The sequence below is a fragment of the Bacillus rossius genome, chromosome 3 (genome assembly GCF_032445375.1).
Source record: "Bacillus rossius redtenbacheri isolate Brsri chromosome 3, Brsri_v3, whole genome shotgun sequence".
Taxonomy (NCBI): Eukaryota; Metazoa; Arthropoda; class Insecta; order Phasmatodea; family Bacillidae; genus Bacillus; species Bacillus rossius.
Genome location: NC_086332.1, coordinates 121,282,186 through 121,309,862, shown reverse-complemented (window position 1 = coordinate 121,309,862; position 27,677 = coordinate 121,282,186). Strand labels below are relative to the sequence as shown.

Genomic DNA, 27,677 nt, shown 5'->3' with positions numbered 1-27,677 from the left:
TAAATTTACAACTTTTTGAAAAAATCAGTCACTTGTTTTTGTTTCTTGCTTTGGAAACATCTTTTTTTAATTCTTGATTGAATATCTGCAACATAAGTTTTTCAGCCAACTGCGCATCGTCGTCTTGTTCCTCTAAATAGTGAAGCAGTCCGACGATGTGAGTCATCTGCGCTTTCGCACTGGGCTCGCCTGTGGCGTTGTACTGTCTACTGCACACAATACACTCATCAGTAGAGTTCCAATTTGCTCACTTGAAATAAAATACAGATTTACTTATGTGCTGTATTTTTTCGTAGCATGCGCGGATAATCCGCACCACGGATAATAGGGAGTTTACTGTATACCGTATAAACCCACGTACCACCCGCACCTTTTTAAAAAAAATCAGGTTCGAAAAAGTAGGGTGCGGGTGTTACATGGGTCTTGGCCCATTTTTGCACGGTGGCGAAATAGCGCCGGCACGACTGGAGGTTGCTACGATAGGCAAGAGGGGTAGGGGAAAAGGATGGGAAGGAAGCAGCAGACAGTCAAGGTCACATTCCTCACAGCATTGTCACACTGCAGCTTCGCTGGTTACAAACGCGCGCTCCCACGCACTGTCCTATCCTCGTTTGCAAAGTACCCAGTGGTTTTACACGTGTGTTGGCTGCAGTATTGTAATGAATCGTAAAAAATTGCGTTCTTTCACAGTTGTGGAAAAATTAAAAATAATCAGTGAAGCGGAAGAAATCGGTAACCGTGCCGCTAGGCGAAAATATGATGTCGACGAATCATGTGTGAGGGATTGGAGGAAAAGTAAAGACAAACTGCTTTCGGCCAGTGGCGCTAGACATGCGTTCCGTGGTGCGGTAGCAAAGTTTCCGGAGATAGAGGAAAAACTCTACAACTATATACAGCTGTGAGGAAATTTTAAGTCCGTTCTTGGCCGACGGCTGTGACATCATGTTATTCTTTTGTAAATTTTATTGTCTGTGTGATTTTGTACGTCACTTTTATTCAAGCCTAAATAAATGCTGTATTTGTGTTAACCTAATTTATATTTTTATGTAGAATATGCCACATTTAGGCACAAGGTTTTTTATTATGCATGTAATAAAAATAGTTTTATTATGCATGGCTAGGACTCGCGTGCTTTATCGTTTATATGTTTGAACGAGGTCATTGCCCGGCGCACGATAATGGACGCGGAAGATTGTAACTGTAAACAGCTGGGAGCTGGGCAAGGTCACGCGCATACACGACGTGTTGTTCTCGATCGCGCGCGGCGATGCCACGTTCTACTCGCATGATGTTGCCACATTGCAGTTGCCTGCCTTCCGTACACTTTTAAAACAAATGCCGAGGCTGTAATAAGTAGCATAGTACTTTTTTGGTAGTTAATTCTTTACGATTTGTTACTGTTTGAAAGGAAAAGAAATCACGAATAAATTTTTTTTTCCATGCAGATTTGCAATAAAAACATTTTTTCCCACAATTGCATTATAAAAATAAGGGTGCGGGTCTTACCCGGGGGCGGGTGGTACGTGGGTTTATACGGTAGTTTACCTGCTGTAAAATAAATATTTTTATGACCTCGCTAAATTTTTCCATCCAAGAAACATCAAAATTTTTGTTTATCCAGCAGAAATACTATTGTGTGACTAAAACAAAATGTACCTAGCACACTGTTTTGTTTTAAATTTAATATAGGTTGCCATGATAACTTACACAGTACAGAAATCCCTCACTCAGCACGACTAATGCTTTCCTAAAAATGTTCATGTTATCCGAAATTGCGTATACTGAAGCATTAGTCTCCATAAATAACAAGGCTAATTTACTTAATGTGTTCCCAATTTTTTTGGAAATATTCTTCATAAACCTACCATTGAATACTTTGTATCACAAATATGACACCGCATAACAGGAGGTACTTATCATCAGTCGGCTGGTTGACTTGCCCGCCTGGGCGTATCCTTCAACTCAAATTTACAGACGTGCTATTCAAGACTGGAACAGTAAAATTGACATTGCGCTAAATGAATTCGCACAATCTGAAGACATGCTAAGTGAGAGATTGTTGTATTCAATAACAGTAAATGACTGTTGCATGGGCCTAAAAAAATATTCATTTGAACAGGAATACAACACTGTGTGGTGTTTTGGCTTTCACCGCACGAGGTGAGAGGGAGGGGGAGGATGTTGACAGTATTCTCACGTGTAAGGTTGTATTAGGGGAAGGAATGTTAAGAGGGGGAAGAAAAGATGGTGTGTGTCCCTGGAAGGAATGAGCTTTAGCCTTGAAGAATGTAAACCAGGGGAGGGAGAGGTAAGCCATACGTCATGATGCCACTGCTGCCGCCAGCCTGACTGGATGAGTTTTGCAAGTCCACTTACGTCTCGGATCTACCGCCGCCACATTTTTAAAGTGAAATGTCTTGTTTTTTTTGTTTGTCTAATTGGAACATAATAAATTTTTATAAGCTTTTATTGTGATATTTTTCAAATTTATTCTGATTTATAATTTTCTGTAAAAATTTCCTAGTTTTAGATGATTCCTGAGAATATATTCATAAAATCGCTGCTTCCTTAAATCCCAGATTCGTAAAATCAGGGTTCTAGTGAATTCTTAAAAATAAATATCTACTTTAGAAGTATTATCATTGTAAATAAAAACTAATGAGTCCTACAAGTATAACAGTTACTATTTGCAACTGAGAAGTAGTTGTAAAGTTATCTTATTTTAGTGGCAAGACAGGTTACTTAACTGTTCACATATTAAATAGTAGGCCTCAGTAAAGGAAGACCTGTGGGCACAATGAGAAAGAAATAAACCAACAACCAACAGCAGTATTAGTATTACAGCAACTACCATACAATACAATAACACATGCAAAGTTACAGAAAAGATAGCTCATGTGTGTAGCTGCCATGGAAAGAAGTGTCTGACAGTGCTAGGCTAACTAACATATCACCTCTTAATTACACTAAAAATGAGTTTTTTTGCATTATTGCATTGCTACAAAAGTAAAAAAAAAATCCCTTCTTCTAGGCCTATAGGGACAGGTATATTTCGATATTCACATTTCTCTATGTTGGAAAAACAAGAAGTTCTATTCCATTTTTACCAAATGTCGGGGATATCAATTTTTAATTTTTGGATTTTTACAAATCTTAAGAATGGTTTGTACATTAGTTTTACATGAATTTAGTCATGGTTTTTGATAGCATTCTAGAGAAAAATATTTTTAGGTAGATTTTGAAGAAATACCACATATTGTAGTCACTACCAGGGTGTGACTTCTGGAAATTTTTGTTTCATGGTCTATAGACTCCAAAACCCCAGTCAACTGAGTGAGAAAGAGAGAGAGTGAGAGTGAGAGTGAGAGTGTGAGAGAGAGAGAGAGAGAGAGAGAGTGTGAGAGAGAGAGAGAGAGAGAGAGTGTGAGAGAGAGAGAGAGAGAGAGAGAGTGTGAGTGAGTGCGTGCGTGCATCACTTTTTTATGGACACAATAACTGCCAAAATTGTTCACAAATCACTTCCAAACTGAGACATAAAATGTAAACACTGAAAATCACAGTCGAGTTCATTAATGGGCACTATCCAACCAAAAGGTGAAATGTGGAAGGTTTTTTGAAAAACAGAAAAAAGCTCTAACTTCCATATGATGATTCATATCACATCCATTTGAACGTATTATAACTCGTAGGACTAAAATTAGATCATTAAATAATGAATATGTAAAAAAAATTCCAAATGCTCAACTTAAGAAAAAATGCAATTGCAAAATTTTCTGACAGGAGTCAACTTAGGCACCTCGTCATTTATTTAGCATTGATGCTTACTTTTGTGTTTACTGCATATTTACCATAACTAGTATATGTTTGAATATTATGTTTGCCATTCAACATTTTCTCTAAATGATTTATTAATTTTAATAATCTAGCACAGTGTTTTCCATGATTATTTACTATATCAATAACAAGTATTATTCAGGATGAAAGAATATGTGTAGGTTAACTCTGGTACCTATCTGACTATTATTGGCATAACACTGCATTTGAATTATTTCCCAACTTCGTTACTTGGCAGCTACTGGTTAATAGCTCTTGCAAAATGATAGTACAAAAGGTAAAAATTGTGCTTTTAGAAATTAAAAATTATAACAAGTTACATAAATTTCCAAACGTCTAAAATACAAATTCTGAATACATTATTTAATGCATACTTCCAGCAAATAACATGCAAATTATTTCTGTGGATGTCTATACAACATATACGAATGATACAGGAAATATCTTATGTTAAGTTAAAATACTATATTTACCTGCATAAGCTCTGTTAAAATTCACACACACACACACACACACACACACTCACTCACACATATATATTAAAAAAAAAGGTTCAAGGATTTTTGTAATGAAGTAGAGAAATTTATTTTTCTTGAATGAAACAGTTTTGTAAAATATTGAAATGATTTCAATATTTAAATCCTTCTAGTTTTCACTTTCCAAATTGATATGCATGTGACAGATCACCCTGAATTTGGTAGCTGGCTAGAGAGATAGCCATTACATTGCTCTAGCAACCATACCATAATGACTACACCTATCCCTCACTTAACAAGACCAATTCGTTCCCTAAAAATGCTCGTGTTATTCAAAATCGCGTATTCTGAAGCATTAGTTTCCATAAATAGCAAGGCTTATTTATTTAATGTGTTCCAAAATTGTGTAGGAAAATATGCTTTAAGTCATATAAATGCGTAGAATAACACTCAACTATAAAGTCGAAAGCTTTGGATAAATCACAAAAAATTCCTAATGATAAGGTATTATTATCCAGTACATTTAAGACTTTATTTATGAATTCATTAATGGCTGCTGATGATGTTTAATTTTTTTGGAAACCACATTGACTTCTACTTAATATGTTGTTATGGGTAAAAAATGAAGGTAAAAAATGAAATAAGTCTTTTATACACAACCCGTTCAAATATTTTTGCCATTGTAGGTAGGATACTAATAGGCCTATAGTTTTCTGGATTTGTTGGGATACCTTTTTTATACAGAGGCAGGACCCTAGCTAATTTTAAACAATCAGGTACCACTCCTACCAGTGCTTCATTAACGATCGCTGTAATTGGTTTCGCAATTATGTGTTTGGACATTTTTATTATTTTGTTTGATAAATCATAAACATCTGTGGTGTGTGTAATTTTTAGATTACTAATAATGTTAAAAGTTTCTTGTTCTGTGGCTGGAAATAGAAAAATAGTTTTTGGATTTGGCTGGCACTTGGTTTATAAAAAATGTTCTATAGCTTTAGTTATCGGTTCATTGTTGTTTGAATTTAAATTCTCACTGATGTTAGTGACGTAGTGTTAAATTCTGAAGCAATTTTTTAACCTTCTGTAAGTTCGGTTCCTTCAACCTCTAGTTTCTTAATGCAATCACTTTTAACATCTGACATGCCTGATTCTTTCTTTATAATACTCCATGTGGTTTTTATTTTTTCCTGGCTTAGGTGAATTTCTTTAATTGAATCTTTTTAGCTTGATGTAATACCTTTCTGTAAATGTTTTTGTAATTTTTGTAATATTCAAGGAAGGAAGTGCTGACTTCTTGTTTCTTACTTATTTGGTGGAGTATTTTTAAATATTTGCTGTAAGTTCGTATACCTTTGGTAATCTATTTATTATTCTTGTTCTGGTTATTTAGTTTTATATTTTTTGTTGGGAATGATTCATTAATGTATTTAACTAATGTACTTATTAAGGTAGAGCATTTTTGATTAACACTTTGCATGTTATAGATATCTAGCGAATCCTCTGCTTGTAATCGTTTAATAAAGTTTTCTTCTAAATGTTTACTTATTGGCCTAAATGTTATAAATTTATCTTTATATGATATTTTTCCATTCATACATACATATTATTTGTTGAGAATAATGATCTGCTATTCCTCGGTCCTTAACTTCGCTAGTGTAATTGATAGGATTTATATGTTTTATGAAGATGTAATCTAATATAGAGTGAGTAGTGTGTGTTTCTCTTGTAAATTGAGTAATTGTGTTGGTCAGATCATATGATTTAAAAAAAAATTATTTGTCTCTATTTCTGCTGTCTTTTGCAAAGTCTATGTTGAGATCTCCACATAGTATTACAGTAGAACCCCGATTTAACGAAGTGCTACGGTTACCGAAAATGTTTACTCTAAATCGATGTTTCGTTAAATCCGATTTACCGATTTTCAATGACCCCTGCACTCATAATCGCGTACTTACGTTTCCATATCGTAGACAGGGTCGACGCTGATATCTTGTGCTGCCGTGCTATCTCAGACTTCGTCAACTTTCCATCTTCAACGTTTTTGATCTCGCTCGTACGGCCCCCAGTTCGTACGTACACCTCGGTCGTACATACAGATTTTTAGAAACCGTGAAAAATGAGGCATAAAAAAAAGTTAAAAAATATGTAAAGTGTAAGAAATACGTTAAAGTTTATTAAAATACAGTCGCAACCTGCAGCGTTTATAACAAAAACGAGCTACATACACATTGCGTCACAGTAAAAAATTAAAAAAAAAAAGGCCGCAAATTGATGGAAATTTACCGTCCATAGCGCTGTACGCGGAGAAAGGTCATTGTACTCGGTCAGCTGCTGTTACGGCGCGGCGTGGCCGCCGGCTGACTCTCTTTGTTCGCTCAGCTGCGCAGCACTTATAAAAAACGTATTCCAAAAACTAAACACCGCGCACAAAGCTCTTACTGAGAATATAGAGCTGTAGCAAACCGTATGTATTCGGTACTGAGTAACGGGTGCGCCATCTAGTAACGAGTAACAAAACGTTACACACGGCTGCATCTCGTTACTCGCATTTTTCGTATGTTTTACGCATGCGCGCGCATATTCAATGAATTTGCGTTACAAAGAACGATGTTTGTTTATTAAGTAAAGTATAATTTGGAAATTCGTCGTCAAAGTTTTTTACAGTTTATTAAAGGTATTGTGTGTAGACAAAGTTTGAGATTGGAACAGAAACAACGTAAGAAAGTATTGTTTACAAATTAGAAATACAGTAGAACCCTGTTATAACGAATCTGAAGGGAGTAGTTTATATGTTCACTATAGAGGGGAAACTTTATATCTGGGAAAACTATTATATTGGCATTACATACTCAAAAGCAAAATCTTAACTACGCATAGGCCTAAGCCAAGAAAAGAACTAATGAAAATACTCAAAGCAACAGTTTTATTAGCAAATGCAGATATTATTTTTAATGAACTACACATGTACAAACTTTCTATTACCTAATGGTTCTTGGACATCGGCGTATTATCCTTTTTTCAGGCATTTAATACTCTGTGACGTTTTCGCAGCTTGAGAAAGAAGTTTGTTCAGCTTGTTTAATATTGTACTTAATGTGGATGTTGCAATTCCCAGTTCCTTTGCTATTAACACGTGCGGGACAGTGGGGTTGGAGTCTACCTTTTCAATAATGTCCAGTTTATCTCGCACAGATAATGCCTCACGTTTTTTACCGCGTATTTCAACCTTTTTTATGTACGTATTTCTTATTGAAGCACATTTGCAGCATAATAACACGAAATTCTTTGTACCGTAAAAAGTAAATAAACAAAAAATAACGAGTCTGCCGCATCAAAGATCACTTTGTATCATTTAGTATCGCAGTTGCTAAAGCTGGAACGAAATTTTCTCACTTTCTATGGAAAAATTTAGTCCACAGAGTTCTATCTAGTGATAGTCTTACGAACCTTACTCGATCAAAATGTCCGAAACGTGAATGATAAAAATGAGACGTAAAAACATTGAATTTGCTGCTATAATGTAGATACGTAATTGTGTGGCGGTAATTTATGTATAATTTTGATAACATATTAATAGTACATGCCTTCGCCCATTCTTTAACCATGCAGGGAAAACTTTTTTATTTTCACCAAACTGATCACCATTTTTGGCTACACGTAGCCTACCGAGGCCACTCGAAAACGACTTGTTTATAATATGAACAGTGGACAAACGAGTAGCGTATTGCAGAGAACAACTTCAATATGATCCAGAATAGACGTTTTGTGAAAAAACTTGTAATTGTATGAAAATATTTGAGATAAATGTGCATTATGCCGGCAAAATTTGTTCGTGGTACACGGGAAAACGTATCAACATTGACAAAAGTTGTGCGCTATATCCAATAAAATAATACATAACCTCACATCATTTTGCCGGGACTGAGACGGAAATTCACAATAAACGGGAATTCATTATATGCGGGTTCACTATAAACGGGTTCTACTGTATGTATGTTTTTGTTTTTTATTATCGCGTATTTTCACGGTTTTTTTTGTTATCTTAAAAGAGATAATATAAAAAAGCCGCATTAATGAGATTTAATTGTTTCTTGGTTAACAAAAACTGTTAATTATCAAATATTGTTAATTGTTTATATTCTATTTATTATTATTTACGCGACGTCATAATGTACGCGCACGCAATACGACTCGATTCGTTGGTGCAACATAACATAGCTTTTTAATGCGGTTTCATAAGTAACGAGTAACGTAATGATACGATAGTAACGAGTACTAATTGTTATAGTAACGAATACATACGGGTACACTTTTTTTCGTTACTTTTACACATCTAGAGAATAATGATAATGGCGTATTGGTGTGACGTGGCCACAAGTTGAAAAAACCTGGAGGATGGGAAAGGGAATATTTGGCTAGCACTGTTACTATGCGGGCGTATTTGGAAGATAACGTGGTGAGTCAAGCCAAGGATGGAGAAGGGGGAGGGGGATGCGGACAAAGAAACCCTTCATGACGTCATGTGTCGCGGACAGTCTATCTGTCCAGGCGCGCGCATTGGCACGCACCTACGCAATTCAGTTACAGCGCCCGGAGTTTTTAAGCAATTTGAACAATTTTTTTAATTTTTTCGTATTTGGACAGATGATGCAAAGGCACATATTAATATATAGTACCTCCATTCTATTACTGACACCACAGAGTGTATTTTTTAATAAGATTCCATTACTATTTACTTGCATTTTTTGGAAATCTATATTATTATTTTAATAAATTGGTGATTTTTGTTGGTTCCTGAAAACCTTTACGTTAAATCTCTGTTTTCGTTAAATCAGTGTTCGCAAAATCGGGGTTCTACTGTATATTATTATTTTTTGCATTCCATACCTTATTAACTATTTTGTCTAACTGTTGATAAAATATATTTAAATCCCCATCTGGAGATCGGTAAATGCAAATCATAAAATATTTTATGTTTTCCAATTTTATTTCAATGGCCGAACATTCAATATCCTTTTCCCTGCTCAGTGACATAAGATCCTGTCTGCATTTTCTGTTGTTAGATAAACCTGCCTGTACAAAAATACAACTCCCCCCTCCTGCATAATTGTTTCTACAGAAGCTGGACACTAACTCTAGTGCATTCAATTTGTAGAGACCTATTTCTTCCTCTCTAAGCCAGTGTTCTGTTATGCATAAAATATTAGGTATAAAATTACAATCTGAGTCATTTTTAATTACGTCTAGATCAAGGCATTTGTTTCTAATTGACTGTACATTTTGATGGACAATATTCAACCGATTTAAAGTAGTTAAGTTTACATTCACCATTTTTGAGGGTTTAGAACTTTTTATATTTTTACAAGTTGAGACTGCTTGCATTACTGACCTTACCATACTAATCTTTGGGTCTGCACAGCACTAGGGCTGTGTGAATGTGACTTTTTCAATGCAAATCAAATGTGAATCAAATAATTGCAAATATTTGCGAATAGCGAATAATTTGTGAATATTTTCTAATTAAGTTCTAGGTATAAATCTGAATAATTACAGTCAAAATTTGGCATATTATAAATTGTTGCTTAAAAGAGAAATGTTCTTTAGCTTTATATACATTTTTATTACTCAAGTAAAATGTAAATTTTTAAGTCTCTGCTAATGGTTTAGTAATAAAACACAATCAGTGATATAGAAATTTCTTCATCAAAAGCCAAGCCTACACCCTGCCATCAACATTACGTAAATTGCAGTGCAAAAAGACCAATTCCTTTACATGTTCTGGATCCAGGCATTGCCTCTTGGAAGTGAGTTCCCAGAAGCAGAAAAACAACGTTCTGAACTTAACTTCTTCTGAAAATTAAAAACGGCAAAAAAAGTTTATGAAAGTAAAAAGATCTTCTATGTATTAGTTTTATTCTCCGCAATAAATAGTCAAGCGATTACCAATCAATATATCGAAGAGTTGTTTATTACAACTGCTTGTAAGCATGGTCAATATTCCGTTCTCAGAGTCTTTTGGAATCAAACGTGTAAGGCAAAATAATTTTTAATGAATTTTGTTAATCTTGTCTTTTTAATTTTATCTAATTATTTACGTAACATTTTCGGTAGTTTAAAAAGCGATGCGCTGGAGCAGTTTTAGCAACACAATTCTCTGGCTATGGGCCACTCTGCTGGCCATATCTACAAATGGACACGTTTTCTTTTTTGCTGTAGCCATGATGGCCGCTGTGTTTACTTTTCTATCGTTAAAAAAAAATCTCTATATTTGTATTAGTAAAATTAATAGAATGGTGACCAAAGAGTACGTGTGCATTCGTTTTTAAAGGTTACTATTGAAAGCTGATGCGCTGGCATTGTTTTAAATAGTTTTACACTTTTATATGGCACAAACATGGCTCGCCCCAAAAATTGTGCTAAGGACAACTGGATATAATAAATTAATTATGCTACACATCATGTAAAGTTTACAGTAAAATCATAAGCATTTATGACAATTTTCATGCTACATTGGCTTTAACTGTTCTCAGAATGCCCATTTACCTAACCTAAAATTTGATGTAAGTAAAGGTCCGCTTAGTTTTTTTTCCTTCCATTAAGTCTCTCGGAAAATGATTTCTCGAGGTTTGACATTTTATTGTATCACATGTTTTGTCAAAAAAAAAGTAATATTTTAATACATTCGAAAACTTTAGAATATTTGACATTTTCAAATACCTAATTTGGTTTCGAATGTGAATCAAATCAAATATCCGATTCGCACGAATATTTGCAATTTCGAGTATTCGCACATCCCTACACAGCACTTTAGGGAGGAAGATGATAAAGGTGGCTGAGCTTCTTTTGCAGACCCAGCCACTGTGTCTAGTTTCCCTGGTTTACATAAAAATCTAAGGGAATTGATGTTTGTTTATTTACATTACGTAAAATTAACAAACATACTTTTTGGCTCAAAAGATCTTTGCCTGCACCGTTTAGATGTAGACCATGCTGTGTAAAAAATTTTCTTTCAAAATTACTTACATCTAACAAATGAACATTCTGGAAAAGCTTGCACAATCTGCTGATTTGATTTTTTTTTTTTTTTTTTACTTCCTCATTCACACGCGACCAATGTAGTAAATCATGTCTCAATGGAAGACTCACCACAACAACATTCGTCGATGTTAGTTTGGACAATTCATTCTTCAGATTAGCTATCACATTTGCTCCCTCGCTCCTGCTCACATCGTTGCTGCCCTCTAATATAACAATGGTGTCATTGAAGTTTAATTTTTCACTATAAACTTCACTGCCTTCTGTTACAGATTGCATTTTTGCACCAGGTTTGACACAGCCTATAAAATATTTGTCTTCAAGTGTTTCACCAATTTTGCTCGCAATGCCCCTCCCATGACTGTCAGAGTGTAACATAACCTTTCCTGATACTGCTTTCTTTTTTGATTTGCTTACCTTCAAGGAAACATTTTTTCCTGGTTTACACTTGTCCACAAAACTTTCCCGCACATATCTGTTGCGAACAGTAAACCTGTTTTTGGTCGGAATGGTCACTTCTGGCAAACAATATTCTTTTGATGGTCTTCTGTTGTTTTTTGCTACCACTTTGGACCACGTGTGTGTCGTGATGGTTCCAATCGTTGACTCTTTGTGACGCCTGCCTACATGCCAGTTCTTCGGTGAGGACCTTTACTATTTCTTTTAGTGATGCGATCTCCTCTACTAAGGTGTTTATCAGTTGTGTGGGCTTCAGCGAATCACTACACTGATAAATGGGATCTACGACACAATTATTTTCATAATCTTCGTGCACTGCACACGTGACACAAACCCAGTCGTTAACGGGAATATTAGATTCCTCTACATCGCTACACTTGTTAAAATGGTACCATTAATCGCAGTTTTTGCATAAAATTCCATTTCTTACAATTTTTAAGCACTTTCCACATTTTATATCTTTTATAACACTGTTTTTTTGAGATGTTAAACCATTAACCTTCTGTACCGGCGCCATCTTCTAATGTTCTAAAAAAATATATTCTACTGTGTAGTTAAATATGTGCATAAATAACTTGCTTATGTTGGTTTTTAATAAATATATATCTCATGAGTAAGTATAATCCGTTTAATTCAAATATCTCAGCAGACGCGTGATGCTCTGTGAGCAGCGCAGTTTTTGTACGTGTGCCGTGTCTGCAACACGACCGGTCACAGCGCCGGCAAGTGATGTGTCTGCTGCGCTGTGAGAGTGGCGAGGAGAGAACAGAGAGGGAGCAAGAGTGGTTGTGCATGTTTGTGCATGTTTGTGCATGTGCGTCCTTTTCTTTGTAAATGTCCCCTGAACTGGCACCCACACAAATAAAAGGGGCCATGAAGAAGGGAGGGGGGAGAGAAGTGGGTGCAGGACTGCCACTCACCCCCTCACACAGTTATTAAGTAGAACAGAAAGCAGACAAAAATGACAAAGGGTCAAAACCAGGTCATATTTTTTTACGCACCAATAAGATAAGACACAGAAACTTGTATCTAAGGAATTCTACTGAAGACAAATATGCGGTACGACCCATCTTCGAGGGCAACCCTTATGGTAAAAATGTTGAATTTTGATGCCTCAAATTATAGGGGCAGTCAAATCCTGGCTGAAGTTATTTTCCATGTGAGTGGTTGAACTTGCATAACATGCCACTTTTACTCTGTGCATGTGTTATATAGTTTTCAAATAAACCTATTCCAAACTTTAAAAACAAGTGTGTGAACCTTATGCAGGTAAATATGGTAAAAACTTTATGTCAACTGTAGCTACACAATCAGTAATTTGCTGTAGAGTTAGCACACAATTATAGTATGTTTTAATTTTAATGATAAAATCAATAAGTCAAAATAAAATTAAATAAGAGCTTATTATAATATATTTTTAACTACCCACGTACAAACATTTTAAGCTTTGTACTATGAATTTCAAAGGTTACAGCAACAGCAAATTTTAAATAAAAAATGATAGCAAACATAGTCACAGAATCATGCTGTAATGACACTAGCGAGGCATGCGGGATACAAAAGTGCAGGAGATGAGACCTGATATCTCGAAGTTGCTGTTCCCTCTCCCGAGCCTGAGCCCGCAGAGCCTGGAACCTGTCGCTCAGCTCTTGCACCTCGCGCGCTCGAGCTTGCTCCTCCGACACTCCGCACTCCGCCACCAGGAGCGCACTGAGGTGTCTCACCAGCTCTACGGACGACTCACAGCTCGCCACCGTCTTCGACTGTCGTGACAAGCATACAGCACTGTTACAGCTACGTCTTGCTTCAATGAAGGCTTCATTTCAGAGACTACTATTTTTAGAACACCTCATTTTACTCAAAAACCTTTATTGCATTTTAAAGTTATTTTCTATTATACCACTTAGACTAAATGAAGTTTATAGCACCAAGTTTCCCATACTGTTAACCTTAACATCCCTATATCAATAGGTTTTGGGGTAGTTTGATTTTCTATTTTAATGAGCACAAAAAAAAAAAAAAAAAAAAAAAAATTAAAAAATTAACATTAACTATGAAAATTTCTTGCCAAAAAATTGGCAACGACTGTTGACTCACCAGTTGGCCAGCAGTGGCAGGTTCGTCATCTGCCAGAGGCAGGGTGAGGATGAGCTGCAGGGCGTCGAGATTGACGAGACACTCGCTCAGCGCCACCTCCAGCTCGAACAGGTATGCATCGCGCGAGGTCAGCTGGGTCGGCTGTCGAGGCAGCGTGTCCACCTGCACTGCTGAATCCTGCTCGAACCTCAGCGTCTCCACTTGCACGCTCTCGTCCACCTCCTGCACTTGCTGTGCCTCCTGTCCGGAGCAGGCGTGCTTCCCGTCACTTACACACTAACATCCATCTTCTATTGTGAACAATACAAATAAGGTAATATTGCACTTTCACACTGTCATGTAACTGAACAAATGATACACAAAAATTAGTTGTTTGTATGATGCATTCTATTAGTTTTAACATTGTGACTACAAAATTTTGGTAGGACTAAGTTAAATAACACAATTAAACAGACAAATGACCGATATGAGAATAATATATAATCAAAGTAACATTGTATTTTTGCTACAAAGTGGGAAAGTTAAGAAAGGTTTGCACCAACAAATAAAACTTCAGTGGTTATTGCAAAATTGTGAGGAAAATTTATTTAATCTGATTAGGTCACAAAGACCTAACCTTATTGTATCATGAATAAATGATTGTCTAGAATTTTAATTTAAAACTTGTATGTAAAAAAGAAATAATTCTACAAAATAATTGAAATGATCCTACAAAATGAATAAGTTTTAATTATTTAATCACATACTCAAAAGCTAATGACACTAAAAATAAATATAAAGGAAGGTAGTTACGGTTAGTTCACAAGTACTGTGTTTTATTGCATAATAGTCGCACATTTTATACTAAAATCAAGTTTGAAAAGTAGGGGTGCGATGTTTATGCGGGAAAAAAATTTCTTTGTTAGGTAAATTTATTCATAAAAACAAAACCCATTCATGGAAAGTACGTTTATTTAAAAAGTGAAGTATAAAAGAGCATGCCAAACAATTTAAATTAATAACCTTTCTTCATGTTTAAATAGAAAAACAAAATCTGTGACCTGAATGCGAGCCTGAACTAAAGCATAACTATCGTAGTACACACCACGGTGTGCGGTCCATCAACTGTAGTTGACTCGGCACTCGACAGAGAGCGCGCGTTGCATGCAATCGGCGAGATATCTGTATTCGACTATGTGTGTGTGCTCTGTACAGGAAGCTACATAATCAAACACCAATGATGCCAACTAGCGCTGGCTACATTTTAAAAAGCGGTACACTGCGGTGACACTGACAAACAGTTAAAGGTTATTACATTTAAAAGCGTCTTTAAAAAAAATTTACACATCAGACAACTTCATATTTTTGTTAATTAAATAAGTGGAAATGTCCGAAAAATATTGGATTTCTACTTTAAAATACATAATTTTATATGGAAAAAATACTTACACAAAGAGCTCAGAATCTAATAGCGGGACCAAAAACAGCATGCGCCATTTACGCGAGAGTTTTTTTTTAATCCAGAATTTGACGCCCTAAAATATTGGTGTGACGATTATGCGATAAATCAGGGTATACTTCATAATTAAAAATGGGTTTAAACATTTCCTTTGAACAGGGGGCTAAGGGGTATGGATTGGGGAGGAGGGGAAGTGAGGAAGGAAACACACAACTGTTAAGCAGATTACTGTAATTTTGCTAAAATGATACATTGACATTCCACTTGACCAAAATGTAGTGAGCTGCTCACCTCTGCAGACAGTTCCTTGAGCTGCGCAATGCGTGCAGTGATGTCCTGCCACAGCAAACGGTACTCCTCCATCATCTTACGAGTCCCCCCCTCATTCCCGGAGCTCGTCTTCTTCAGCAACGCTTCCCCCAGGTCGTCTGCTTTGTGCAGCAACTGCTCGTGAGACGACAACTCTGCTTCCAGTTCCTGCACACACCCACATGCATGGCCCACTTGTCGTACACACTGGCATTACAACAGCAGTTCTGTTCAGTTATCTACATTAAGCCTTCTTAAACAACTATCAACAGTTTGAACGTTAAGGATTTTGCGATTTGCTGTGATGTATTTATTGGTAATGTAAGGCTGAATGAATTTACATTCGCTATCTTTGTTTTTAGTAGCACTGTATCCAATCCAGTCACAAAAACTTATCCAGGATCATCATCAACTTGAATTGTAAGTTTCATGGCTCAATAGTTGTTGTTAAGAGCATGAATATAATTGTCTATTAATGCAGCAATAATATGTTTACAAATGAAAATTGGAAGAAGTTATAATATGATTATTCAGCACGAAGGCCGGAACAGTTTGTCTAGTTGAAAGAAGAATACATAGTGTAACAAACATTAATTGTATGCATAATTAAGTCACAACTGCAGTGGACCCTCACTGGTACGAGAACACACAATGCAGAAGATATTCTTGTAACGAGTACTCCTAACAATCAAATAATTTAAAATACTCGAATGATAAGTTAGATCCCACACAACTTTCAAAAACTCCAATTTCACACCATATCTCGAAAATGATGCATCTTAGAGAAAAAATGAGAAAGATAAATTGTTTATGAACAAAAATAGTCTCTTGAAATTTTTCATATATTGAACTGCTTTAATTCTATTAGCAGTATGCACATGCCTTGCTTAAGCAAGCTTCAATTGGAAAAGTATTTTAGTATGCGAGTGCACAAAAAAAAAAGAAAAAAAAAAGCAAGTGTGGAAAAATGCAAAAAATGCCATTGAGCAGCTCATTTTCTAATTGTTGTTCTGCTAACGTAACACTTTCATTTTACACTGATGACATTCAGTTCAAATTAACCTTCAAAAAAGGTTTTTGTTACAATGGGGTCACAATAAAAGTGTTACGGTACTATTGAAGACAGTGGACCAAGGAAGCAGGAGGCACGCACCTGGAGCCGTGGCAGCACGGCCTGCTCGGGCGAGGACAAGTGCTGGATGTGCGTGAGCCGCCCATCCACATGGGCAAGAGCGACCACGGCACGGCCGTGCGTGGCCACGAAGTCCCGCCACAGCTGCAGGTGTCTGCACAACGCCTGTTGCAAGGCCGCGGCGGTGACGGGAAGGGCGTGCCAGCGCTGCAGAGTGGCGCGCACCAGTCCTGTCAGCAGCTGAACGTTGTCTCTGTCCAGTCCGCTCTCCTGCGCTAGCTTGGAGTACGACCTGTCCAGGATCTCCAGCCCTGGTGCGTGAGCCGCCACGTCCTTCACTACCGCCTGCAACAAGCCCAGCTCAGTCACCCGCACCTCTACAACTCCTGCTTTACATTTCATGTTTGTGCACATGATGTTAAATAAATTCCTAAAATACACATTTTAAATTTTTATACAGGTCCTTATTTAATGTTTTATTTATTTTTTAACTTAAATGCAAATTTTTATTTCAGTCTTATTATGTACTGAAAGCATGAAATCATGTGGTATACTGTTTTGGATTAATGGTTTGTATGTAGCATTCTTCTTAAAAATAATTTTTCTTTTAGTATATCATTCATTAAGTCAATAATATAAGGTTTTCCCAAAACACAGGAAGACTTATGATTCTATTATTTTGGGAAAACGTAATTTTTATTGATTGCATGAATGATATACTGAAAATTGGGACTGTGGTTTTGGTTTTTAATGGTTTTTTCAGTTTCACATCAAGAACCTCAGTTCTCAGTTCTGGTTTTAGTTCTTATAGAGAAAGAAAAAAGCTAAACTAAAAAGATTGAGGTTAACTGGGTTATACAAGATTAAAAATATTTCAAAACACAGAAAAGAGTCTTACCACTCTTTTCATTAGTCTAAAACTTTATTTCTTTAAGTATTTTAAAACTACCCTCATAACCTTGGAATAAGAAGGCCTATCGTTGCTGGCATTAAAGTGAAACTTTTTCTTTAATCTAGTTTTAGTGTACTTTGTTTTATAATGCAAATTGTTTCGCTTTAATGGTTTGTTTGTATTGTAATTGGCCTTTAACTTACGAACGGCCAAAAATTGTAACATTCTAACCGTAAAAAAACAATAATCACCAATATATGAATGGAAATAAAAGACACCATATTCTTTCAACTCTGTTTGTGCCACAACAGTTTGTTTGTTATTTATTATAAATTTATTCTTTGTTAAATCAGATATCAACTGGAAAAATGCATGTAGCTGCCAGTCACTATGAACTTCAGGAATTATATTTAAGTATACTATGGTTTAAGGAAGACAAATTACCCAATGAAATTATAGTCGAAAAATGGCCTAAATTATGATGGTGTCTCTTAGTTCCTATCTCTCACAAAATTCAAAGTAACTATACTCTAAGATGTATATTTTTTGTGCATTATGGCATCGCGAGATGTTGAATACATTAAAAAATGTGTTTGTTTAACTTTCCCGCATAATAAACATATTGCTACGCGAGGCAACAGAAACGTACAAAAAAACCCAGAACCGAAAACAAAGATTTCAGTAGACGGTTATGGTACCGAAAAATCGGGGAACCTCACAGGCCAACTAAAATTTAGTAGTTCCAATACAAAGGCTACCTACAAATGGTTAATACAAAACTGTATACCACATGAGTAGGGAGAGCTCACCGGTTCTGTGACACAGTAAACAATCAAACCGGTGGGTGTGGCACCACGTGTCCGGGTGGGCGTGGCACCACGTGGCCGTGAGCCACGTGGAGGGAATCCTCAGGTGGTTGTTGACGTCACGTGGAGCGTGGTCTGCTCGGGCGACGGCATCTTGGTTCTAATTTAGGGAAGCTAGGGAGCGCTAGTGTCGCGCACAGTATTTATTTTTACAAGTACAAAAATGGAAGGTATCACGGCCGCGGAGATTCGATCCATCAACCTTTGGATTGGTAGTCAGCAATGCTAACCACACGGCCACGAGGCCAGTTCGAAATAATTTAAGATATGAAACCACACCAGAACCACCGAAATAATGACACCGTGTTAGCATGCAACACACTATTTCCATGGTGTTTTTACCAACATGTGGAACTACTTTCACAGTTATCTCTTGCATTGATAAAGGAAAGTAATATTTTTATAAATGGAATAATCACAGGTTTATTCAGTGTAGCTACAGATGTTATTAATTTATTACCAAGGATAAAAAAGATCAGAAAACACCGGTAGGAGATAAAAACATTACATCAACCTTAGTTAAAAACATTACAAGATAGTTTTCAAATTCTTTTATTTATCTTTGCTATGTTTTATATTAAATTAGCTGCTGCTGAAAAGCATATTTTTTTGACGTGACAACATCTAATAAATTGATGAACACTGGCTACACGCACGAAAAAGTGTCCCATTACGCACATTGTCCCATTTAACTGTGTCCCGTTACACTCATTTTATATTGCTCTTTGCTAACCTGAACCTCCTAGCATTGTCACAGAGTCCGTGGCGTAATTCTGTTTTCATGCATTTCAATGTAACATTTGCATTGCTCTTTTCTAACCCGTTCCTCCTAGCATTTCTGCAGAGTCCGTGGCACAAATATATTATTATTGACTGCATCTTGGTGTTGGGTAAGCCATTTTCCTTCACATCATCCTTGAAACACTCCCATTCTTTTCCTACTTTTCCTATCATCGTCCTATCCTTAACAGAATAACACAGAATGGAAGAAGTTAAATAGCAAACATGTATAAAAGTTATAGTTAAAATAATCTCTTCGTTAAAGTAATAAACATATTTTAATTAATGAGTGCAAACAAAAGTAAATTTATCAATTAAATTGTAGATTTCATTTCACTCCTTCTTTGTATCCATACAAAATAGTGATAATTCAATAAAAATGATTCAATTTTATTCATAAAAGTATGCAATCATTTCATCAATGTTTTGTTATGACGTCACAAACTATCGTCCGTAAACCGACTTTACAGACAACCAATTTTTTTTTGAGGAGATATAGATAGTAAGAGACAGTTTTCATGAGTAGGATGTTGTACATCCAATGAAATATTTAAAACATACCTATCGGAGCCTCACGACACACACATTGTCTTGGATACATTTTCCTCTGGAGTGTTCGACACATTCAGTGTTATCAAACAGTTAGTGAAACATACAGTTAAAACTCTCCTCGTGCCAACAATAAGCTAGGTAAATAAAATCATTAAAAAAAATTACCATTTCTGTGGATTTAAAAAAAAAAAAAATTACTTCACATTATTACAAACACCGACAGGGAAAGACAAGTAGATCAGTAAGAAAGAAACTTAAACGTGGCACATTACATCCCCATGCCCTCGTGAATACAGGATAAAAATTATTTTGCAATGAAGACACAAGCCTCCGTGTGCTCCACGACGCATACCCAACCTCTCCAGAACATGGAGTTAGTCTATAAAGCAACAGTAAAGGTGTGGAAAAAAAAATTAAGAAGCCACATGAATTTGTGTAAAAGTAATACTTGCTTAAAATAAAATAAAAACTGAAAGAGCAATAACATAAATCAATGTTACATTTCCGACAAAGTGCAGTTTTGACAAGTAATGCACAATAGCACCGTAAAATAAAACTGACATTGCATGTCAAGAGGTATAATACTGGAGAAGCAGAAAAATTCTCTGTACTCGTGTGTCAATAGATCTAAGTGGAATCCAAGTATTGTCAGTACTGGAAATAAAGATTAAAATAAGGCTAGAAAAGGACGTGTCTTGCCTATGACATAAGTTGGAAGGAGTAATTTCACAACATACAAACAAATACAGAATATATATCAGTAATTTCTCTTAAATATCGTAACAAACCTACAGGAATATTTCTAGGTTTAACTATAGACCAGAAATGACCATTGTGTTGTGTATTACCAAAACATAATATAACCATGAACAATATATAGATTTTTTCTCTTCCCACGACAATTTTTCACAAAAACATAAGTAATAGTACTGCTATTCTGTTAATAATTCATGTTTTTTAATATTTCTTTATATTTGCTTAATATGTACTTTTTTCCAAAATAACTAAAGTAAATGTTAATAAAACGCATCAAAGCGAAAGAGTTGCTCGCCAGTAAAATCTGGAGCTGAGAACAGGCCACCTGCGAAGGTGTGTCGGGGCGACACATACAACAGATATGCGACACTACGGGACCTGGAACCAGAGACCACCGCGCCATCACCTGGGGGCAGTCCCCAAAGTAGCACCACACCTGCAATCCCTTCTCCAACAGCCCCAGGCGCCCCGGCGGCACCCAAGTCAACAGTCCAACATCTACGCACGGCCACCTCAACTAACAATTCATTCAGAATGCCGCCAATAACAGTGAAAACTGGACTGAACAACTCCTTCAACTGGCACAAAGCCCCCCTCAGCATGCTATTGAAGAACGACTTCGCAATAGCATGCTTCAGATATAACATCAAGATCAGAACACAGTCATCAAAAGACCACGACGCAGTCCTCAAATACCTGCGAGAAAAGCACTTCGAGTGCTACACCCATCCAAGCCCGACCAGCGCAACACGAGGTTTGTGATCAGGGGCCTCGATGTTGACACCAGCACTACCGAACTCCAGGAGCAGGTTCAGGCCCTGGGACTCAACGTGGCGTCCGTCAAAAGGATGGACCGCAAGATGCCCCGGGGGAACAGGTGGCTGTCCTTCTGTTCCTGGTGTCTCAACGGCACCACGCCGCTCACAGCGGTCCTGGGTACCCAATACCTGGACCACATTCAATGCTGGTTTGAACCATACAGTGGCCAACAGGAGGTCCAGAGATGTATCAACTGCCAGCACTGGGGGCACCCAAGGCACACCTGTGACATGAAGGCCAGTCAGATGCCCCGACGACCACCCCTCAACGGAGTGCACGCGGACACAGGACACACCCTCCTGTGTCAACTGCATCGAGCATGAGCTCCCGGACATCTCCCACATTGCTGCTTCAGGAAACTGCCCAGTCAGGGTGGCATTTCTCCAAAACAAGGTAACGCAACAAAACAAACACACCATAACACAACACAACACAACAGCCCAGCCAATTTCCCAGCTCTCAGACTAGTGAACTTACAGAACTCCTCAAGATGATTAAAGAACTTTGTGGGAGGCGCAGTAATCAAGTGAAGCGATTCAGTGAAATACCTCGGTATGACACTGGATCGCTCACTGCGCTTCTCACCGCACTTCTCGTCTGCCACTGCCCGAGCCTACCGCGCATTTAACTCGTTGTCCACCATTCTCCGCCCCCACAGACCCCTGCCAGACCAGGACCGTGTACGCCTCTTCAAGGCATACATTGTCCCAATTCTTCTTATGCATCCGTAATCTTTGCACACGTACCCGACATCCGGCTCCACCCAATAACTACATGCTTTAACAAATTACTAAGGTCAACACTCGGAAAATACAGACATGGAACTAACATACAGCTTCATGACTCGCAAACACCCAACCTCCAAGATCACTTATCACACAGTACACAGACAAATTTTTCCACAAAACTGCACTACACCCGACACCACTCATTCAGAACATTGGAAAACACAACATCACCAGACCTCACCCAAACAAACTCATAACAGACTATCACCCATGCAGGCCACCCTGACTGGGCAGAGCACACATTCACGCAAATGGACACCGACCACAGTGCCAATGAAGTGTCTCACTACGGACGCACACCAAAGTGACGTAGTGTAGTGTTTGTACTAGGGATGTGCGAGTACCCGATATTTTCGGGTACGGTTCGAATTCACAATTACCCGAACCCGGAATCGTTGTACGTACATGGATTCGAACAGTATTACGAATACAGTAGAACCCCGATTATCCGCGACTCGATCATCCGATTCGCGGATTAACCGCGATTTATGTCCATCAAGTCCAATTTTTTAGTTGCATATAACCAATGATTCAAAATGTATGTACATGTTAAAATACTTTGCAAAATGTATGTTGGTCAAAGTACTTTGACTCAGTTATGTTTATATACACAGAAAGTTTTAAAAAAAATACTAGTACATACATACGTATGTACATAATATTTTTGTGTTCCATGTTACGTGAATAGATTATACACTGGTGCGCGATTCCACGTCCGCATGACCGGACTGTACACTCCCGCACGCAGCACGGCGCCGTGCCACAGAGATTACCCGGCGCATGGAGAGAGACAGTCCATTCCATTAGTGTACGTTGTTGAAGCGTGAAGGTGGTGATAATTTTATGTATTGTAACAGTGATCTACATTCCGACGGATTATACAGTTGTGTTGTGCGGAAGTGTTGAGCGCATCATATCAAATGAACAGAAAAGAAAGCGAGTGGTACTGTCCATCGACAGCAAAACAAAAATTATAGAAAGATTTCAGAGTGGAGAAACGATTGCAAACTTGCGACTGAGTTTGATGTCGGTAACACAACAGTGCGCGACAGCATAAAAAATCGCGAAAAAATCCTTCAGTTTGCTTCACAGGCTGACACTTCAAGTGGATTAAATAAACGCAAGACGAAAGAATCCACATTTAGCAGCTTGGACGCTTGTTTGTTTGAATGGTTTCAACAGAATAGGTCGGAGGGTGTACCATTAAGTGGTGTAATTTTATCACAGCAGACGCAAATTTTTTTTAAAAAAAACTAGGCTTGAGGAAGAACCATATTCCTGTTATATTACTTCTCCGTTATTTTATGAGCACCGACTGTACGGAAGTGTGTGTGTTGCAACTATAGTGCTTGGCACGCAAGATAAATTCAGCCTATCACTTGCTGACGCGGCGCAGTGATACGACAATGTTTGTTTATTTCAAAACTCAGCTAAGAGTGAACGGAGAATAGATATAACGACCCCTCACGATTCCCGAGATTAGGGTCGTTATAGAGAGGTGGTCGTTAAGATTTCCGACCCATCTGCAACACTAAGTCATAATAGGCCGTTTTTGCATTAAGTCCACGTTCAGCAAGCTAAAAATAAAAAATCTAACATTTAAAATTAATATAAATAAAGGGGGATAAAAAACACCGTGAATTATACGAGACAGAGTCACCGTTTCAAAACCATGAAATAAAGTCTCAATGCACTGGTATTAAAAATCTAATCTCGAAAAGAATTTTGAAGGCAGTCGTTCTGTAAAACAAAAACCAGCCCGATGGTGTTACTGACAACAGAGCAATGAGCTAAGTGTGGCAGCGTCGCTTACGGGCGATGAAAAGAATGCGTGACCTTGGCAGCTATCAGCTGTCTTGGGCCCTCGGACTGGCGGGCGGCTAGCCACACACCTCGGTGCAACAACGACTCGCGTGCCCACGTCTCCGCACACGAAAGAGTTAAAAACCACTGCTGCCCAGCACTAAGAAGTCCACCTCTATGTCAACAACGCACACGCACACAAAGCATGTGTATATATGTAATCTCCGAATGTCCACAGATGGCTGTCTGTGGCCTAATGACCTTTGAGGCAAGCATGACTCGACTAACCGCGATTTTCGATTATCCGACTCACTCGTCCCCTTCATTAACACGGATAATCGGGGTTCTACTGTATTCACAAAAGGTATAAATTAATTTAATACAGCTCAAAAAATACTGGCAGTGAAAAATAAAATTAGGCTACTATTACATAAGTATTTATAATATGATGTATCAAAGAAAGATATGTAAATTAAATAAATAACACAGTGACATTAAAGAATTTCGAGAGCTTAAACTATAATTACGAATTTCGTCGTATAGCAAACTATAAACTAAAAACAATTGCATACCTACAAGAAAAAACGTCTTGGCTATTTATTGGAGAAAAAATGGTTTTGTTTGCTGAAACGTTTATAAAACTGAGATTTCCTGTGCAGTTTAAAACAATTGAGTCGGAGAATCGAATATGTTTTGGTTTTCATATTTTAAAGTGTTTATTATGAAATACGTTTACATAATTATAAAGATTTCAATCTCAGTGTACGAAAAAATTGCCAGTAGTTACAGTTAGAAAAAAGAGAACACACATTATTTTTAAATTAATCAGTTATTTTTAATTATTCTGTGCTTAGTATTCGGAATCAGATTCATATCTCAAATATTGCCAGGGATTCGAATCGGATTCGAACCGAACTGAAAATCAAGGATTCGCACATCCCTACGACAACAACCACCTGCAGATTCCCTCCACATGGCTCACGGCCACGTGGTGCCACGCCCACCTGCTGCCACGCCCACCCGGACACGTGGTGCCACACCCACCTGTTTGATTGTTTACTGTGTCACAGAACCGGTGAGCACCCCCTACTCACATGATTTCATGCTTGCTGTACATGCTAGGACCAACATAAAATTTTGCTATGTAACAATTAAATATGGTTTTATTGAGAATTTATTCAAAAATTATTTACAAAAACATGAAATAATGAAAGCTAAATAATTTAGGATAGCCAAGGGTTGCTAAGCACAGCACAGGCCACTCACCTCCACTCTAGACAACAGATCCTGCACCTCGGCCTGGGAGCTGAATTTCTGGACGGAGCCGAGCTGGTCAGTGTTCTTCTCCACCTGGTCCAGCCACTGCTGCTGCTCCTTGCACAACCTCATGAGCTCCTGCAGGAGCGAGAACACGGCCAGGATGCGTCGCTTCCTTTCGGCAGACAAGCTGCACACCTTCTTCCACCTGCACAACACATCAACATCACCCATCACACTAAAAGAAACCCTGCTAGGATTCTGCACTTGAGGAAACTTTCAATAAACATTCAAATAATTCTACCAAAAAACTTACAGACATTAACAATGTAAAGTTACTTTGTGGCTGCAGTCCAGGCAGCAACCATTTATAAACATTTTTGGACATGTCATTTAGAATTCCTTGTCTGTGTTAAGCCCATAACAAAGCAAACTTTAATTGTTTTGTTATCGTTCAAGTATTGAAGTACTTGGCTTGTACCATGAGTTTGTGCGAAATCATGGGATTTAATAGTAATAAATAGTCTTTATGTCGGAAATTTCGGTACCAGTTTAAAGTAAACTGTTTATTTGAAGTAATGAACTTTTTTTTTTTGTTATGTTTTGAGTACAATCTGAACAGTGTTGTATTGAAAATGGTGGCTATTGTGCTAGTGTAAATTTTCGGTACCTAAAGGATAATAAAAAGCAGTAAAGATCACTAGTTTTTGAGACTATTTTCATCATGATAATTTAAAGCAATGTTTTTACAAAATTTGAACAGTATTTTCAAACCCATCAATTCAAGTTTTTTTTATGTTTGTGCAATTTAGACCAATATTGAGCTAGCTGAGAGGTTTGGGTTGTCACAAACACTTCAAAATAAAATAAAATAAAATTTAGTTCATCTTGCAAACTTATCTGAATTATTATATAAAAAAAAGAAGAGCCAGTCATTCTTAAATGAGGCATTATTCAAAATACTTGCCAAATAAGCATAGTAAATTTTAATAACAAAGAGGAGAAGAAATTAATAATGAAAAAAGTGGAACTTTGCAAGCATGAAAACAGGAAGGTAGTTAGAAATGTTCCGTGAAGCAGGATACAGAACCGCGGAAGGAGGGGGGGGGGGGGGGGGGCGCTTTTAAGCTGTACATTAATTTCCCAGTCACCTGCTCTCCAGTGCCTGGCAGGCTGTGCTGATGGCTTCTGTGTTTACAGTCGCCTTGCAATTCTCGCAGTCGGTCAGGAACAGCTCGCAACCGTTCAACACTTCTGCGACCGTACTGCTGTGGTTCTCAATGCACTGCTGCAGTTCCTGAACATACCAAATTAATTTACCCATATTGTCAAGAAAACTACTTCCATAGTAAGGATTTAAAGAATTCCTTTTTTGTTACAAATGTTCTCTGCAGTGCATGATGAACCTTTTGAGAACACTGCTGCTGGCAGTATGCAGTTCTGGGCAATTTTATGAAATAACCTAAACAAAATTGCCAAAACCAGAATTTTTTTTTATTGAATTACTTTATTTTAAACAAAAATTTACATTTCAAAAATTACAAAATTAAAGAACTTATAATGGTGAATAGATGCTTTTGATTACGTTTAGCTGAAAAGTTCAAGAGAGAAAAATGAATTTTAACCAAGATATCACATTTTTAAGACTCTCATGTCCCTAACACACACCTTCACTAGAAGAAGTACAAGTACTAGGACTGTAGTTTATATACATAAAATGTGTTAAAAGATTACATGTACAATATACAGTGTTAAGCTTTGTCTTTTTTGTATGTCATGAATTTGTTTGTTTTAACTCCTGTCTAATAATTATCTTACGAAAAGATCTAATGACATTAATGACACACTCTCATGTTAATATTCAATATACAGTAGAATCTCGTTATAGCGAGCACGGTAATAGCGAGAACACAGCTATAACGAGGTATTTTTGAGGAATTTATGGCGTGATCGCTTGAAGCGCGCTTTTGTTATTTGTCTGCTTTATCTCCACCCCTCTCGCTCGCCACTAGACATCTTGCCGTTGACGCCTGTCACATTCTTCAGCCGTGCAGTCGCCACCTAAGTGCGTGGCTTTAAAAATAGAATCCCATCCTTTCTTTCTTTTATCAAACTTCCGTTAGTTATCTGTGCCGTGTGTAGACAAAGTTTGAGATTGGAACAGAAACAAAGTAAGAAAGTAATTTTTACAAATTAAAAATATGTTTTTGTTTTTATAATCGTGTATTTTCACGTTTTTTTGGATTGTTATCTTAAAAGAGATAATACCAAAAGCCGCTCTAATGAGATTTAATTGTTTCTTGGTTAACAAAAACTATTAACTATCAAATATTGTTAATTGTTTATATTCTATTTATTATTATTTATGCGACGTCATACTG

At 37.2% G+C, this 27,677-nt stretch overlaps 1 protein-coding gene across 1 annotated transcript in view; it reads right to left on the bottom strand.

Annotated features, from left to right (window-relative positions):
- Positions 1-27,677, bottom strand: part of LOC134531208 (muscle-specific protein 300 kDa-like) — an 83,631-nt gene that overhangs the window by 35,011 nt on the left and 20,943 nt on the right. The window contains exons 9-15 of the mRNA XM_063366867.1: positions 26,448-26,593; positions 25,306-25,504; positions 16,805-17,128; positions 15,634-15,819; positions 13,905-14,144; positions 13,386-13,570; positions 2,748-2,786 (exon numbers count right to left, since the gene is read on the bottom strand). Coding sequence (XP_063222937.1) covers positions 2,748-2,786; positions 13,386-13,570; positions 13,905-14,144; positions 15,634-15,819; positions 16,805-17,128; positions 25,306-25,504; positions 26,448-26,593 — 1,319 coding nt within the window. The remainder of the gene's footprint in view (positions 1-2,747; positions 2,787-13,385; positions 13,571-13,904; positions 14,145-15,633; positions 15,820-16,804; positions 17,129-25,305; positions 25,505-26,447; positions 26,594-27,677) is intronic.